Raw genomic sequence first — 18,609 nt, 5'->3', positions numbered from 1 at the left:
AAACTTGTTTTGAAGTATTGGCTTGTAAGCAGTTGCAGCTAAGCTTTTTGCCATAGAACTGAGCCTTTATTGTGATGGTACTGTCCATACTTACAAATGGTGTTTGGGTGCTTGTTAATTTCTCAGGCTTCCAAAGTCTCAGCCACACTGTTCCTGGTGCAGGCCAGGATGCCATTAGCCCTCCTGGCTGCCTGGGCACACTGCTGGCTCATGTTCAGCCTACCATCAACCAGCACCCCCAGGTCCCTCTCTGCCTGGCTGCTCTCCAGCCACCCTGACCCCTGTCTGTAGCACTGCATGGGGTTGCTGTGGCCAATGTGCAGAACCCAGCACTTGGATGTGTTCAATCTCATCTCCTGAATCACATCCCACTGCTCTCCTGAAGCTCCAGCTTGTATCTGATGCTTGCTCTAAGCATTTACTTTCTCAGGGACCTCTTATGACTACACTCCATGGGCTCATTCCATTGCGTTGAGGATAACAGACCTAAAGCAGAGAAAAAAATAACAAAGATCCCCTGACTGAAGTGACAGCACCTCCCAGATGTGTTGTGAGTGCTACCCCCTCTAAAGCTCCACAGAAATGGTGAACTTGAAATCAGCTGAAGTAAGTAAGTCAGGGATGAGAACAAATGGTGAAAATCCTGCATGACTTATGCGTAGTAACATCATCAAAAGGAAACTAAGCCAGAGCTTGGTATGCTCATTAAGTGGCAATTAGCATTTGCAATGTTTTACAGCTTCATAAGGACCTTGGAACAAGTGAGGGAATGATGTGGTTTAATCACAAATGCATCACTCACCTGGGGGCCAGGAGGCCCTGAAAGGCAGTAGGATTCAGGCAGAGAGGAAGCCTGTATCATCTTGAGCTCCCGACATAACTCCTCCATTTCCAGGGCAAGCAGCTTCTAAATGACAGAAGACACAGAAGTGAATGTGCAGCCATACATAGCCTGCCAGAGAAACACATTAAAAAGGAGCCACCAAATGCTACATCCTCAGGAGAGTGCATTTGCTCCCTTAGAGAGGAGCCTAGGGCTTGTTGCAAGGTTATCTTCATGGATGCTTGAACATTAGCACTTCGGCATAGCGTCCTGCCCCACACTTCTTTCTCTCCCAGAGGCACATCCCAGCCAGGCTGCTGCATGGCACTCCAAGGGCCATGAGACCCTGGTCTATACTTAGAAGTGACCCTGCTCTCTCTGTCCCACTTCAGAAGCAGCAGTTCCTCTCCAAAAATAGTGTCTTTGCTCTAATAATAAATGCTATGCTCAGCAGGGCTATAGGCAGCGTGAACTTCACTCCAGAAGATACTAACCCGGAGCCATTCATTCACTGCAGATGAGAGCCAATGCCTTTAATTATCAATGAATGTCTCATCTTTTGGCTTCAAAAATAGGCTTGCAGGAGTAAACTGGCTTATGTATGTCCCATGAAGAAGGTGATCTCCCCTGGGAACACAGGTGACCTATGTTTTTATATAGCAAATTAATAGCAGAATGAAGAATTAGGAATGAATGAGTAGGTAGGAAAATCCTTCATGCTGGAATGGGCAGGATGTTGGAGTTAACAGACTCTGGCAGTAACAGCAATTGGGTGAACCCAGTGGCATACACCCAGTGCTCCCTGTATGCTGCACGTGTTGACATGTGTAGAGCTACACATCACATAGAGCAGAGAGAGGTGGGTGAGCAACAATTCCATGCCAGCAACATAAACACCTCTTTCTCTCTGAAATGATGGGAATAGATCCTACAGAAGGATTTCAGGACTTTCATTTCACCTACTGGGTAAGAAAAACGTGATGCAAAACAGGACACATACATCATGCACCTCTTGAAATCACTGTGGAGGCTGGGAAATTGCCTTTCTGTCCTTGCCTGGTTTATTTCACTGCCATTTCATTATTGCCATAGTTCAGGATTGCCTTACCTCTCAGAAAGATCTCAGAACAGAGTAAGGAGAATATGTTTAGATTAATTGAATCAACTGCCTTAACAAATCCAGGCTCATTTCATTCCTTGGTCTATTTGAGATTTACTCCAAGCCCCTGTCTGGGATGTTGAATGATTGTCCTAACAGAGCCATGTCAACATGGCCAGCAGCCTTTCTGAATGACACCATGAAGCAGCACTTCAGAGGATGCTTCAGCCTTTGCCACACAGAATCAGCCAGGTTGGAAGAGACCTCCAAGATCATCAAATCCAACTGATCACCCAACCCTAACTAATCAACTAGACCATGGCACTAAGTGCCTCATCCAGGCTCTTCTTAAACACCTCCAGGGATGCTAACCCCACCACCTGGGCAGCCCATTCCAATGGGCAATCTCTCTTTCTGTGAAGAACTTCTTTCTAAGGTCAAGCCTAAACTTCCCCCTGCACAGCTTGAGACTGTGTCCTCTTGTTCTGGTGCTGGTTGCCTGGGAGAAGAGACCAACCTGGCTACAGCTTCCCTTCAGGTATTTGTAGACAGCAATAAGGTCTCCCCTGAGCCTCCTCTTCTCCAGACTAAACAACCCCAGCTCCCTCAGCCTCTCCTCACAGGGCTGTGCTGCAGACCCCTCACCATCTTTGTTGCCCTCCTCTGGACACATTCCAGTATCTCAACATCTTTCTTGAATTGAGGAGCCCAGAACTGGAAACAGGACTCAAGGAGTGGCCTAACCAGTTCTGAGTACATGGCAGAAAGACTTCCCTGCTCCTGCTGGCCACACTATTCCTGATACTGGCTAGGATGCCATTGGCCTTCTTGGCCACCTGGGCACACTGCTGGCTCATATTCAGCCTACTATCAACCAACACTCCCAGGTCCCTTTCTACCTGGCTGCTCTCCAGCCACTCTGACCCCAGCCTGTGGTGCTGCACGGGGGTATTGTGGCCAATGTGCAGAACCTGGCACTATATACATAAGATATACAAAAAGTCATGAACAAAAACTCATGTGAAAAGAAGATAAAGGCTTGATGGCCACACTTACAGTGCTCCAGCTGTCTCTGAATTGTGGTGGTGGAAACAGGGGTGGTGGAGGAGGGATGAGGGGGCAGCATGCTCTCCGGTTGAGCCGCTTCTTCTGTTCCAAACAAGGGAGATCTGTTCAACACAAACACTCATCTGTTGACTTGAACACCACAAACATTTCTTACAGAGTAAGAGGGGTTTCCCTTCTGCTGGATTTTCCCACATCCTGTGTACATTGCCAGTAACACTGTAATCCAAGCAGGGGTTTACCAGCCTGGGTGGTCCACTAAGTCAGTAAATTCCTCCTGGTGCTGATGTCCACACAAAGTGTTATGCTCACAATGTGGCCATGACACAGGGGGCTTTTGGAAAACTTCAGATAGACAACATTAGAAAAGAGCCAGTGGTATTCCCCAGGGATCAGTGTCTGAGGGGTGGGTGTCAAGTGGAGGGGGCCAATCTGTTTTCAGTGGTGCACAATAATAAGCCAAGGAACAACAGGTTCAAGCTTGAACATAGAAGGTTTCACCTCAACATAAAGAGAAACTTCCTCCCAGTGAGGATGACAGAGCATTGGAGCAGGCTGCCCAGAGAGGTTGTGGAGTCTCCTTCTCTGGACACATTCAAAACCTGCCTGGCTGCATTCCTGTGTGGACTACCCTGGGTGATCCTGTTTGGGCAGGAGGAGTTAGACTTGGTGATCTCTGGAGGTCTCTTCCAACCTCTAATGATCTGTGATGCTGTGATTTCTCACTCTCTTTCCCCTGTGTTCCATTCCATTGGAATGGGCTGCCTGGGGAGGTGGTGGAGTCCCCATCATTGGAGGTGTTCAGGAGGAGACTTGATGGGGTGCTTGGTGCCATGGGTTAGCTGTTCAGGTGGTGTTGGATGATAGGTTGGACATGATGATCTCGAAGGTCTATTCTATTCTATTCTATTCTATTCTATTCTATTCTATTCTATTCTATTCTATTCTATTCTATTCTATTCTATTCTATTCTGACTTACACTGGTGGGGTTTTTTTGTTTGTTTGTTTCTTTGTTTGAGGTTTTGGGGTTTGTTTTTTGGCCTGAATCTGTTTTCTCCTTGGAAATTGCATCTCTAACGAGAGGCCTTCTGCAAGGGTTTTGCCAAGGAGAGCAAACATTTAGTTATGTCTGTTGGTTTCTTCCTCTGGCTAGTGGCAGATGGAGTGAGTGTCTGTGAACTGAAGGGTGGCAGAGAGCCAAATGCAGGCAGGAAGAAAAACCTATGGTGAAGTATCTGGTATTAATAGAAAATCTCTAAATTAAGTTTCTAGAGAGACAAACCCGAGAAAATTGGTAGATGTGTGTGCAAATCAATCACAGGCTGGACAGCAGCCACATCTCAAGGTAAGGCAGGTTTTCTAAGGGATATAAATACTTCCAGATTTTCAAGAGTCTCAGAAAATGTATCCTATCAATTCCACCACCCCACGCTGATGGGGAGAGCGTTTTCTCAGCCCTGATGCACCACAAAGAGCTCCCAGAGCAGTGTGATTCATCAGCATTCAGGGGTAGTTTATGTCAGCCAGATTGTTTTCTCTATCAAAACACTGTGATGATACCTTTGAGAAATGTGTCAACATTTGAAAGGGTCTATAACACAGACTCTTTCTCAGCCTCTCCTCTCAAGTTTGAAACCCAACCAGAAGCACCAGTTTAAGAAGAAAGGCAGAAGATTCCTCATAAAAAAACCCCAGACATATATTTTTCATTTAAGTACCTACTAAAAACACCAGTACCCCTTAAAGATTGGCAAAGGGGTTTGTTTGCCTGTCTCCACTCTTCACATGTAATAAAATATCAGAGCATCACAGTATCACTAAGGTTGGAAAAGACCTCGAGGATCATCAAGTCCAACCTGTCACCACAGACCTCATGACTAGACCATGGCACCAAGTGCCACATCCAATCCCCTCTTGAACACCTCCAGGGATGGTGACTCCACCACCTCCCTGGGCAGCACATTCCAAAGGCTAACAACTCTCTCTGTGAAGAACTTTCTCCTCACCTCCAGCCTAAACTTCCCCTGGCACAGCTTGAGATTGTGTCCTCTTGTTCTGGTGCTGGTTGCTTGAGGGAAGAGGCCAACCCCCTCCTGGCTACAACCTCCCTTCATGTAAGAAAGGCCTGAGATGCTGTAAAAATGGGTTTTACTGAGAAGAACACTACAACCAATCAAGGTGGTAGCAAAACAGCCATTGAGTCTTATTCTAATCCCACCATACCAGCAGTGAGGCTAACATCCAGTTTAGGTTCATTGGTATGAATGGTGACAACATGTGCTTGATCTCTATGCAGGAATGAGGAGGGGAAACAAAGGGTCTGATTGCTATTGTATGGGGTAGATATCAGTTGTATAATGATCAGGTAGTTAATATTTCAGAGGCTCCGTCATTGACCTTGGCTATCACAGAAAACATCTGGTTGGAAGAGACCTCAAAGACCATCCAGTCCAACCTTTGACCCGGCACTGAAAGGTCAACACTAAACCACATCCCTAAGCACCAGCTCCACAGGCTACTTAAATACCTGCAGGGATGGTGACTCCACCACTGCCCTGGGCAGCCTGTTCCAATGTCTGAGAACCTTCTCTGTGTCCTGGAGGCTGTACTTGTAAGGCAAGTAATTAAGAAAAGCCTGGTTCTGGACCCAGAGACCTCTCACACTCAGGTATGACAGAGCAGAATAGAGTAGAATAAACCAGGTTGGAAGAGACCTTCAAGATCATCGTGTCCAAGCTATCATCCAACACCACCTAATCAACTAATCCATGCAACCAAGCACCCTGTCAAGTCTCCTCCTGAACACCTCCAGTGATGGTGACTCCACCACCTCCCCAGGCAGCCCATTCCAATGGGCAATCACTCTCTCTGTGTAAAACTTCCTCCTGACCTCCAGCCTGAACTTCCCCTGGCACAGCCTGAGACTGTGTCCTCTTGTTCTGGTGCTGGCTGCCTGGGAGAAGAGACCAACCTCTGCCTGTCTACAACCTCCCTTCAGGTAGTTGTAGAGAGCAATAAGGTCACCCCTGAGTCTCCTCTTCTCCAGGCTAAGCAGCCCCAGCTCCCTCAGGTGATATGAGAGCAGAGAGAGAAAAAGCCCCAAGTGAGTCACAGAGTGACTATAGTGACTGCTACAATTTGCTCTTCCTATAAGCACTGCATTGCATTGGTATGGATTTGGTTAACTGTGGTAAGCTCAGGATGTGCAACCATCACAGTATTGGCTTGGTGTACACCAGAAGAGGGTTACCTTGACAGACTCTCTGCAATTGCAATGTGTATTTTTAGGCTCCAGGTTAGCTTTGTGTGCTAAAGGCAGCTTCAGACCGCTCCAGCTCCCATCAGTGGAAAAAATCTCGGTCCAAGAATAGGACTGTCATCGTTTTCTGTGAAATATGAAGACCCTGCCTACACAGAGCATGTGTTTACATAGCTTGTGGGGAAACTGCTCTTTCAACAGCTTCAATCTCAAGGAACATGTTCGATATGGAATATTGAAGGAAGACAAAGCGCAAAGCTCCCTCCAGGACTTCCCTAAGTGGTGGTTGTTTTCAGAACCCCAAAATGGCAATAAGCAGCTTTAAAAGAGAAAGGTTTTTACCATTTTCAGGCTGAAATAAGTTTTTGTTGTCCAGAGCATAGTTTAAGAGAGTGAATCTGTGTGTGCACTGGCAAAGGTTGCTTCAGAAAATAACACATTTTAGACAAGCTGCTGCAATGTTTCATTTTGTTGTTGCAGACTGCTTGCTTCTGATCATAACTGGAACTCTTATCCAGGATTATCCAACACAGAACTGGAGAGAAGCCTTCACCCAGGCTGAGTTCCATGGAGTGGGACTCATCTGAGCCCTCCTAGAGCTGACCCTAGAGCTGGCCTTCAACCCTATCCCAAATGGCTGCAACTGAGGTGCCAGAGAAGTGTTCTCCTGGGTTCAAGTTAGAGTTACAAGATTTCACTGAGAGAAGAAATAAGTAAAGCATGAAAGTGACTTTTATCCTAAAATCACAAAGCTGTAGACCAGCTGTCAGGAGGAAAGGACAAGAAAGGAAAAGGATGCTTAGCATGTGTTTCCCTTCCTATTTGCAACCACATTCATCCAGCGAGCCCTGATGGGAAGCCAGGCTGCTGTCCAAAGGCTTGTCACCCTGACAGAGCACTGGTGGCCTACCCAGCTTGTGATAGGCAGGTCCTTGCTAGACAGAGATCTCTGGTTGCTGACACCCCATCACAGGTGCTTCTCCCACTTGGATGGCACTCAGAATTAATAATAAACAAGCTGGGCAGAGCAGTCAGTTAATGAATGTGGGCTTGTCCAGCTGAAACTGAGACTTTCATCTGCTTTGTTGTCATTCATTCAGGATCCTCTTACCCTCCAGGCAAACAGAGCAGCATCCCCAGGACACGTGCCAGCATTGCTGATACATGCTTCTTCAATATGGGTTTTATGAAGCTCTGTGACCTAAAATGTGCCTTAAGGACACAGAAGCAGAGCTGGGGATACAGCTCACATCTGGAGCTGGGCTGGACAGTCAGGCTGGTGAACGGTTTGCATCTCTCAGCACTGTTTTGAACTCAGATCTCATAGCTGATGGCCTAAATGCATCTTTTCCTATAAACTAGCTAAAGTTAATATGCCAAAGAAATATATCAAGCTCTGCAGCTTAGGTGATGATGTCTGCATGGAGCAGAAGGTGCATGAAGCTCCCAGGGAAGCTGGAGATGGAGACACAAGGCTGTAACTCTTTCCTCTGTTGGTTTCCTCTTGCTTGAAATGAGGCTTCAGAGTCTTTAAGGAACAGAGCAAAGCTGATCAGAAATTAATTCCTTCTCCTTCTGAGAGAAAATGAAAGCAAACAAAAAAAATCCAGCTGAAATCTTGCAAGTTTCTTTTCAGCTAAGAGAGGCTCAGAACAATTTGTTAGCACTCTGGTTTTATTCCCCACAGTGCCCACGGGCTGTGGCAGCAGTAGTGTGTACTTAACCAGTTGGCTCACACTCAGAAGCTGTCCTAATAAGTAGATAGATAAATAAATAAACCAATTTTCAGTCAATGTTAAAAAAAGCATAACAGCAGCAGCTGGCATACTGCCTGGGGAAGGAGCTCAGTGCTCACCCACTTGGAGAAGTAAGGACACACTGTCCTCCAGCCCCACCTAATATTCAGCCCACACCCCCCGGCGTCTCTGGGTACCTCCTGCATGCTCTCAGGCTGTGAGGCTCCCAGTAAGCCCTTCACAGCACAGCTGGTGAGTGCTAGGTGGCTGCATCTTTGTAGGTCAGCCTCAGAAACACTGCAGAAATGGCAAGACACAGGAAAGCAGAGAGGTATGTGAGACTTGTGGGTAAGGGAAAGGCCTTTTGCTCTCTATACACAGACATTTCAGACATTTAAGCTGTGTGTATGTGCAGGCATGAGGATAACACACATGCCAAAAGACAATATACTCTTCTATCAGAATGATTGCAGAAGGAAAACTCTGAGGTCAGTGCAGAAAGAGAGGAGCATTTTCTTGCATTGTCTCTGTGCTCCAGATTCACAGGAGCATAGAAACCCCAATATAAGCTGAAGGGTGGAACTCTTCAGTGGATTAATAAAATAAAGCCACACATTATAGCCCCAGCAGGGGGTTATAACTACAGGAGATTCATCCAATAACCACAACAAAGCTATTTTGTTCCATTTCCCTCCCATTGCCTTCATTTGCAGAGGTCTGTAAGTGATGCTGACCACTGAGGCACAGAGAAGTGAAAAGTCCCTCAAAGCCATGGGTGACTCCATGACAATGTCAGAAACAGAGTTCCAGCCTGGTAAATCACAGTATCTCATCTCAGTCATCTTATGAACCAGACAATAAAATTCAGCCCCTGTCACTCCAGAGCAATACTAGAAACACCCTGAGTATTAGAGCCCAGGAATCTTCTGCAGCCAATAGAAGAGCCCAAAACCCTGAAGTCTGATGCAAGATGGTTGCTTCATCAGGCCTGCAAGACTGCTGCACATCACTCACTGCCACCTTCTCCCACTTCATCTCTGAGATCAGCAGCAAACAAAGCTGAGAGGCAACAGGGCCATCCTTCCACAAATGCAAGGGTTGGCATGGGTCAAAACTGTGCTTGACTTTGATGTTGCTCCACCACAAGCTCAGACAATCCCAGTGAGACTGTGAGTAGTGTCACAGGCTCAGAAAGACTTCAGAGAAATGCCTTCAAATTCCTCTTAGAAACTTTGCTACCATGGACTAAATTAATTCCTTCTGATTCCCTCACTGCCACAGATTCCCAGCCCAGCTGACATGGTTCTACTGCCTTTCACCAAAATACAACCCAAACCCCAGCTCTATTAACTTGGTATTTCAAAAAGCTGTTACATCTGTGGTTTCAAGCAGCTAAAAGAAATCCAGTGATGCTTTTCCTTGGGTAGAAGGAAACAGAAATTCTAGTGCTGCCTTCTTTAGGCAAAGCATCTCCCTTTGCTGGTGCACATTTCCCAGGCCCATGCATTTGTCCATACACAGTTCCCCAGTCCTGGGAAAAATGGCTCACAGCTGCTTTTCTTTTTCAGGCCTCTTCTGCATTCCTCCTATAGCAATCTCCTCATCCCAAATGTCCTTTTACACTTAAAGCCACATGACCTGCTAGAGAGAATCCAACGGAGAGTCATGAGGATGATTAGGGGACTTGAGCACCTCCCCTGTGAAGAGAGACTGAGAGCCCTGGGGCTGTTTAGTCTTGAGAAGACTGAGAAAGGATCTGATCAATATCTATCGATATCTGAGGGGTGAGTGTCAAGTGGAGGAGGCCAAGCCCTTTTCAGTGGTGCACAATAATAAGCCAAGGAACAACAGGACAAGCTTGAACATAGAAGTGCCTTTGCTTGTTCTGTCACCTCCAAAGGAGCTTCCACAGCCTGCAGTTGGACTCCTGCTTTACTTGCAATACAAATGCTACCCAAGAGAAAAAACTCTGCACTGGTCACCAGTATAGTCCTGGCTTCCTGCAATTCAGGAGTCCAAGTATCAAACCTGGTTTCTGTATTTCAGGATGCCTCTGCCCTGATCAGTTCATCACATGAAGCCAAATGAGTTGGCCTTCACATTAAATCAGGAGGAACAGGGGAACACTGTGGTGAACCCATGGTCTTTTGATATACATTTCCTTAAGTGAATGAATATTGGAGACACTCACCTTAAGCAGCATTTAGCTGAACTCTTTCCCTTGATCTCCATTATAGTGACCAAACCCTTTTTGACAAGCGAGGGTCTGTGCTATCCACTACTGCCACAAGCAGGTCAGAAGCTCCTTTCCCCTCCTGCATGCAAACATCCCCTTACATGCAAAGCAAATGCCACAGCCTCCAGAACTTCCTCTGATGCCCTTTCTTTGTCCCTCCCCCACAGGATCAAGGAGGCCACTGCTCATTTCATTGGTCTCCTCCTAATTTCAGAGGAACTCCTGGGGGTCCTTTGCTATTGCAGCTTGTGTTGTCCTTCCCTGTGCCCTTTCTGCCACAAAGATGGGAGCAGGCACAAAGCTGTGGACAGTCTATGCTCTAGCATGACTGCTCAGCTCTCACCTGACTCAGCTCAGCTGGTACACCACATGCCACCAGAAGGGCTATGAATCCTAAGGTAATTTCACCCCTGGGTGTTATTCACATTGATCCAAGCAGGAAATCCAGCTTGGGATGCTCACAGGTTGTATCTGCTAGGGGAGAAACCACAGATAAATTAAAATCAGGTGCTTCTTTAATCTAATTGTGTTTATTTTCAAGAGCCATTTACTTAAAGCAACAGTAACCACACCATAGTAGATGCTTATTTAACTACAAGCCAAAATCTCCCCAGAGGCTGCTCAGGAGCTGCCTTCTTTATCAGCTTAGAAAGGGAAACAGTACACAACCTTTCTTTTGGCTTCTCTTCCTAGCTGCTCACTGGGGATACCAAGTGCAAGTCGCCTATTCCAAGGTTCTGTTTTTCTCTCAAGCCAAAGAGAGAGAAAAGAATCTTCTGCCTCCCATTCAGGCTTCTGTGAGTCACAAACAAGATACAAAGCTGAGTCCAGCTTCAAGACCTTTGCCCAAGCAGATTCACAGCCAGATGACTGCCCTCTTTTATGGCCAAGATACTTTGCTTTCCTTCCCTCAATGAAGCTGTAACCTTTGCCAGGGGCTCCTTTCCATCAGGAATGTCATTATAACAAAAGATTACCTCTCATGCATGCTCCATGAGAATCCCCATGACTGACAACAGCAGGATGCTGGGCAGATGCTGACTTTCTAAAGCAGAACCTGCCTTCCTTACCCAGACTGATATATTTTCCCCTCAGAGTTGCACCTCTGCTTGCCAGTCACCCATGGGGCTGTTTTCCCAACAACATCTGCCTGCTGCCCATGAGAGTCTTCCAGCCTTTACTGTCAGTCTTATTTTCAGTTCCTTCTGTGTCTTTCTTACTCTGCAAGCACTCTTATCATTTCTCCCTGTGATTTTACACAGAAAAATGTTTACAATTCCTCTCCTTAGGAACAAAAAAGCCCCATCCACTTGACATCTCTTCATCCTGACAATACTTAGGGTTCCTGCAGGTTGTTTCATTAGAGGTAAAGAAACCAAAACAAACCCTGATGATAGGGTCAGATGTTCCTTTTGCAGAAAGGCAGCAAAGATCCTGACTCAGTATCACAGTCTAACAAAGGCTGGAAGAGACCTCAAGGATCATTGAGTCCAACCTGTCACCACAGACCTCATGACTAGACCATGGCACCAAGTGCCACATCCAATCCCCTCTTGAACACCTCCAGGGATGGTGACTCCACCACCTCCCTGGGCAGCACATCCCAATGACGAACGACTCGCTTGGTGAAGAACTTCCTCCTCACCTCGAGTCTAAACCTGCCCTGGCACAGCTTGAGACTGTGTCCTCTTGTTCTGGTGCTGGTTGCCTGGGAGAAGAGACCAACCCCTTCCTGGCTACAACCTCCTTTCAGGTAGTTGTAGAGGACAATGAGGTCACCCCTGAGCCTCCTCTTCTCCAGGCTAAACAATCCCAGCTCCCTCAGCCTATCCTCACAGGGCTGTGCTCAAGGCCTCTCCCCAGCATTGTTGCCCTTCTCTGGACACCTTCAAGTGTCTCAATGTCCTTCTTAAACTGAGGGGCCCAGAACTGGACTCCCTCTGTGTCAGAAATCACCACTTTTGCTTTTGTGTTTTCTCTCTCCCACTGTTTCTCTCATGAATACATAATGCCCCCTCCAATTCAGCACAGCACTCCAGGTCCCTTCCCTGTCCTGCCCAGCCAAATCTGTCACTGTTCAGCCTCTGTTCCCAACTTGCCTTGCCCATCACCAGGTCTCTACACTCCTACAACAGCGATGGTCCCACGAAAGCCAAACTGTTTTCTGTAGTTGTCCCACATGAGGTCTGGCTGCAGGTTAATATTACACCTTCCCAATTCACAGAGGCTGTGCTACAGGTGGTGTTTCTTTCCCTTGGGAAAACAATGGGGAAAAGGCACAAAAAGAGTGAGGAATACTGCCAATGGTGCTCAGATGTCACTGAACCATGGAATTCTTTTAAACTAATCAGCAGCATTATTTTCATAAGGCTGTGCATCAGTATTGAAAGCAGGAGAAAATTTAATCCAGGTATGCATTTGTGGCATGTGCAAAAGGCAGACTGGGTCAGAAGAACCACTGAAATACTGTTCCAGTTGTGCTGGTAATTTAAATTACTTCCTACCTCCTTGCAAAGCCCCAGAAATCTTCAGAGAAGAGGAGGAAAGAGGGAGAGAAGAGAGAGTTTCTACTACTTGAATTTGGCAGGTGTTTTTCTCCAGGCTGGTTCTTACTGGCCCACACAACCCTACTGAAAATGAGGATAAAATGCATGCCTAGTTTTCATTACATGAAAGCAACAGCAGAGGCAAGCAGAGGTTCTCCTCCATCACATGGTGCAAGAAACTCATGGGAGGCACAGCTCTGAAAAATGGTAATAAAGGACTCCACAAACATAGCATCTTAAGGGTGAGATATGACAGGTTACCTCAGAAAGATCCCCACTGTCTCCAAGAAGGTTGAGCTACCTACCCTGTGTAGCTGCCATGGGGAACCACAGTCACATGCTTCAGTGTGTTGTAATCACAGAATCACAGAGGTTGGAAAAGACCCTCAGGATCACCAAGACCAACCCAGAACCCTACTCTGCAGGGGTCACCCCTAAACCACATCCCCAAGCATTACATCCAAACCACCCTTAAACACACCCAGGCTTGGTGACTCAACCACCTCCCTGGGCAGCACATTCCAGTGCCTGACCACTCTTGCCCTGTGAAAATGTTTCCTAATGCCCAGTCTAAACCTACCCAGTCACAACTTGAGGCCATTCCCTCTTGTTCTATCACTAATGTCCTGTGAGAAGAGAGCAGCACCAGCCTCTCCACATCCTTTCAGGTAGTTGTAGAGAGCAATGAGGTCTCCCCTCAGCCTCCTCTTTTTCACACTAACCATCCCCAGCTCCTTCAGTCACTCTTCATTAGGTTTGGATTCTCCAGGCCCTTCCCCAGCTTCCTTGCCCTCCTCTGCACTGGCTCCAGCCCCTCCACATCTCTCCTGTATTGAGGTGCCCAAAACTGGACACAATACTCGAGGTGTGCCCTGAAAACAATGTTTCCTAACATGCAGACTAAACCTACCCAATTTCAGCTTGAGGCTGTTCCCTCTTGTTCTATCACTAATGACCAGTGAGAAGAGACCAGCACCAGCCTCTCCACAACCTCCTTTCAGGCAGTTGTAGAGAGCCATGAGGTCTCCCCTCAGCCTCTTTTGCAAAATAAACAGCCCCAGTTGCCTCAGTCACTCCTCATCAGGTTTATTCTCCAGGCCCTTCCCCAGCATCCTTGCCCTCCTCTGCACTGGCTCCAGCCCCTCCACATCTATCCTGCATTGAGGTGCCCAAAACTGGGCACAATACTTGAGGTGTGGCCTCACCAGAGCTGAGTACCAGGGGAGAATCACCTCCCTATTTCCTGAGACATTTCTTCCAGAAATGATGCTTCAGCACCAAGGGACTCAACACTTTGGAGCTGACAAGGCATTCAAATCACTTCCAGAAACAAAGATGCAGTGTTGCTTGAGGCTGATAGAACAATAAGGTGGAGTTGGCAGCAGATTATTCTTCTTTCCCCAATTATTCTACAAACGCTTCTCCCCTCTCCTGGTTGTTTGCCTGTGCTTTCTAGTTAATGCTTTGTGACATGTAAACCCTTTTGTTTGTGAGCTGTTGCTATGCAAAATGTGTGAAGGATAGAAAGCAAAGTATAAAAGACATACCTGGAAAATACCAAAAAGCATACAGGGGAGCCAAAGTGTCCCATAGGAACATTCTCACTGCTCAATGTGATTAGTCTTAGGTTTTGCAAGTACAGTGCTGAAATCCATTCTTTAAATGGAAATTACATGCTGGTGCCAGATACCTATAATTGATTTAGCTGACAGACACAGAACATTTGAGAAACCATTAAAACAACTGAGAATTTGAAATTGAATTAATCCACCTTCTGTACTCACTGTGAGATTTTACTAACCAGGAGAGTTGTGGGGTTTTTCGTTTCTGCCTTAGAAGAAATTTCTTAAAATGGAGATGCACTCCAAGTATCACAGGATCACAGAATGTTAGGGGCTGGGAAGGACCTCAAAAGTCCCAGCCCCCTGCCAGAGCAGGATCACCTACACCACATCACACAGGAACACATCCAGGTGGGTCTTGAATATCTCCAGAGAGGGAGACTCCACAGCCACCCTGGGCAGCCTGTGCCAGCCTTCTGTCACCCTCACAGGGAGAAAATTCTTCCTCATGTTCACACGGAACTTCCTATGCTTCAATTCCACCCATTGCCCCTTGTGCTGTCATTGGGCATCACCCAGCAGAGCCTGGCTCCAGCCTCTCGGCACTCACCCTGCACATCTTCATAAACATGAATGAGGTCACTCCTAGGCTCCTCTTCTCCAAGCTAAAGAGCCCCAGCTCCCTCAGTCTCTCCTTGTAAGGATTATGTTCCACTCTCCTATTAATTTTTGTGGCTCTGTTCTGGACTCTTTCAAGCAGTTCCCTGAAATCCTTCCTGATCTGAGGGGCCCAGAACTGGAAACAATACTCCAGAGATGCAGAGTAGATGGGGAGAAGAACCTCTCTCGACCTACTGACCACAGCCCTTCTAATACAACCCAGGATACCACTGACAGAATAGAATAGAATAGAATAGAATAGAATAGAATAGAATAGAATAGAATAGAATAGAGCAGACCAGACCAGACCAGACCAGACCAGACCAGACCAGACTGGAAGAGACCTTCAAGATCATCGTGTCCAACATATCATCCAACACCACCTAAACAACTAAACCATGGCACCAAGCACCCCATCAAGTCTCCTCCTGAACACCTCCAGTGATGGTGAGTCCATCACCTCCCCGGGCAGCCCATTCCAATGGGCAATCACTCTCTCTGTGTAGAACTTCTTCCTAATATCCAGCCTAAACCTCCCCTGGCACAGCTTGAGACTGTGTCCTCTTGTTCTGGTACTGGTTGCCCACAAGAGCACATTGTACCAAGTACAAAAGGAATATTTCATGTCATTTTTCTCATACCAAATAGACCCAATTAGCAAGTGATAACGGCACACAGGTATGTTACAGATCCCCAGATGATGGCTCTCAATCCAGCCCTGTGGTTATGGGGTTATGACTGAATTGTCTGCCAGATATTATTTTGACACTTAAAATACATTTTTGGCAGAAGCTTTGCTAAGAGCTTGCTGGCCAGAAAGGTGATTTGCAGTGGCTTGGTCAGAAGAGCACATCACAGGGCTTTCCTCGTGCAGCAGCACTTGGGATGGGGGTTTGCCCAAACCAGCACACTGGGAAGAGGCTCACACCGTCTCTGAGCCTGAAACCAGAAGCTGTTTGCCTTTGGGAAGGGAGGAGGAAGGGGCCACCTCTGCTCAGGGAGCCCTGGGGTCACGCTGGCAGGCAAGTCCTCAGGGCTGTACTTTGGAAAACAACCTACTACAAAGAACAGAGTAGGGCATTTCCCTTCATGTTTGCTTCTCCTACTAGATTTTCAGCAGAGGTGATCTCTCTTTTCTCATCATAAAGGGAAAACAGCCTTTTGAACTGCTTGTTTTTAAAGAGAGCAGCTTAAATGGCTTTTCTAAACACACAAGTGTGCACCATAGGAGGAAGCCAGGCCACGCAGGCAATGGAAATGTGAAATCCTTGTTTGTCTGAGTGCCATCCACAAATGCCAGATCCATGTAAACCTCCTCAAAGCCATTTTTGAGGTCTGTGGACTTAACACCGTTGCAAAGCAATTTGGAATACATCAGGGAGAATAAATCTTGATGAGACCTCTACCTCAGCATTCACTAATCTCAATATAATGGGGGAAAAAAACCAACCCACATCCAGTTGAGCAGAAATGATGACAAATGTAAATGCTTTTTAGCATTCTACAGAGCTCAGCGGGGGGGGGGGGGAAATTGTTGTTATTTCCCAAAGGTTTGGAAAAAAATAATGATTAAATTGTTTTTCAAAGGATGTGCTTCTCTGGACATTAGGTTTCCCTAGATGCTATCTTAAAAGCTATGTGAAAGGACTGCAGAACTGTAATGGATGTGTTGTTAAATGCTAGAAGACTTTCCCCCAAAGGGTATCTACGTTACTGTTGTGGCTTATTGTTTTAATATCTTTAAATGAATGGACTGTTCAAACCATTAGGAATGAATTACAGTGGACTAGGTCTGCACATTCTAAAAGCTTTAAAGAACAAACCCCAACAGAACCCCTCAGAAGGTATTTCTGCATACTGTTACTGTTACTTAGTGCAGAAATCTCTCATCTCCTATTAGCTACCCTCCTAATCATCCTTCTCTCCTCAATTCCTTGAATGTAAACCACCAGACTCTGTGGTCACATCAGAGACATTGGAGAGAGGGAGAGAGAATGGCCATGTGTCTTCAGATTCATGCCTAAGACTCGTTGTATGTACAGGCTCAAAACGTGCACCCTTCTAGTCACTGCCTTCATGTGAAAGCCACAGGTAGCACCTGTACAGACAGGTGACCTTGGAAAATTTCAGCTGAACCATCTCAAATGTGATACTGAAGGAATGCAGGATGTGTGGTAGCTTTAGTTAATGCTGGAGGGGGAAATTTCAACCCACCCCAGGATGTTAGTTAGAAGCATCTCTATTGACAAGCACAGAACAGCAGACAGAAGGAGGTGGGAGACGACAGCAATTTGCCATAAAATCTGGTAAAAAGTTCCTCAAAGCAGAGGTGGAGGAACCATCCTCTCACCAACATTCCCCTCCCTTTGCACCCAACGTGGCTGATGGAACTCTAAAATCAATATTAAGTGGGATTTCCAGTGCCCTGGCTCAGCTGACAACCAATTTGTTTTGCCTTTGCCTAGCAGGGATTTTCCATGCCGTAGACTCTCGTTCGCTATGGAAGTCATCCGAGTATCTGTTAGTGTCACAGCCGGAGCCAGATGATGTTTATTCTGCTAACATCCAGTCAGACTCTGGCAGTGCTCATTGAGGTCAGGGCTCTATTTATAGAAGCAGATATACATTGAGATTAATTTCCTTTCCCTTGCTGCAATCTACCTAAGCCCATTCAAAACAGAAAGAAACATGCAGACATGCAAGCAATACACTAATTGGGCCAGATCCATGAGTTAGCACAGCACCATAGAAGCCAGTGGAAATAAAAGCATTTTAGAGGATCTTGTCTGTTATTTCTTGAAGGGAAGGGAGGGGATTAACCCCCCCAGAAATTATAAAGCAAAAAACAGTCAGGCAACAAAACGTCCCAGCATGTGGCAGAACAGGTCTGCAATGCAAAATCCTTCCACCAAGATCTGAAATTGGAAGTACGGGGTTTTTTTCCTGTGTTCCCTTATCACCAGAAAGTGCAGGAATCAGAGGGCAGAGAGCTCCAAGCAAGTAAAAGTAACAAGACTTAAAGCAATTTACCTGCTGAAACTGAGAAGTCATTGTCAACGTAAGCGGTCTGAGAGAAAGCAAAGCAGAAGAAAAGCTTCAGGTAAGATCCCCAGACAAGCAGGCTGAGGACCAACATGCTGGTTGTGCCCTGGCAGATCCCAGCTCAGAGGTGCAGGGCTGCTTTGGGGATCTCTCTCTCTCCCTCCCCTCACTCCCTCTCTGCCTTGCTTGCTCTCTGCCTCTTCCCTCGGTGTGGGATGCGTGTGTGTGTACGTCTCTCTCTCTCTCTCTCTCCTGCTCTCTCTTTCCCCTCCCTGTGCCTTTAGGAAGAAAGAATGCCAACCATTTCCCATTAAATCTTCTCCTTACACTAGACACAGTTATATTTAACTCCTGCACTGGATCAGTTGCCCCTATTGTAGCCATTAGCTGCTAAAACTGGGGCATGGGGGATTCTGTTTTTGATAACAGAAGAAAAAATGCACTTTGGGTAATAATGATAACGATGATGATGAGCAGGAAAGGGAGAAATGATGACCTGGACTATAAACAGCATCTTTTGTTGCAACCAGACACAGACATAGAGATGGATAAAAATCCCTGATTGATAATCCTCTACAGG

The 18,609-nt window shown here is 46.5% G+C and overlaps 1 protein-coding gene across 2 annotated transcripts in view; it reads right to left on the bottom strand.

The window, feature by feature from the left end:
• COLQ (collagen like tail subunit of asymmetric acetylcholinesterase) overlaps positions 1 to 18,184 on the bottom strand; it is a 50,786-nt gene extending 32,602 nt beyond the window's left edge. For both annotated transcript variants that reach the window (XM_068152358.1, XM_068152359.1), the window contains exons 1-3: positions 18,018 to 18,184; positions 2,979 to 3,091; positions 803 to 907 (exon numbers count right to left, since the gene is read on the bottom strand). In XM_068152358.1, the coding sequence (XP_068008459.1) occupies positions 803 to 907; positions 2,979 to 3,091; positions 18,018 to 18,123 (324 nt within the window). In that variant the 5' untranslated portion in view covers positions 18,124 to 18,184. The remainder of the gene's footprint in view (positions 1 to 802; positions 908 to 2,978; positions 3,092 to 18,017) is intronic.
• Between the last annotated feature and the right edge of the window lie 425 nt (positions 18,185 to 18,609).

Source organism: Melanerpes formicivorus, unplaced genomic scaffold (genome assembly GCF_026170545.1).
Source record: "Melanerpes formicivorus ecotype bairdi unplaced genomic scaffold, bMelFor1.0.p_v2 SCAF_23, whole genome shotgun sequence".
In the NCBI taxonomy this organism is placed as follows: Eukaryota; Metazoa; Chordata; class Aves; order Piciformes; family Picidae; genus Melanerpes; species Melanerpes formicivorus.
This window is presented reverse-complemented; position numbering and strand designations above follow the sequence as displayed.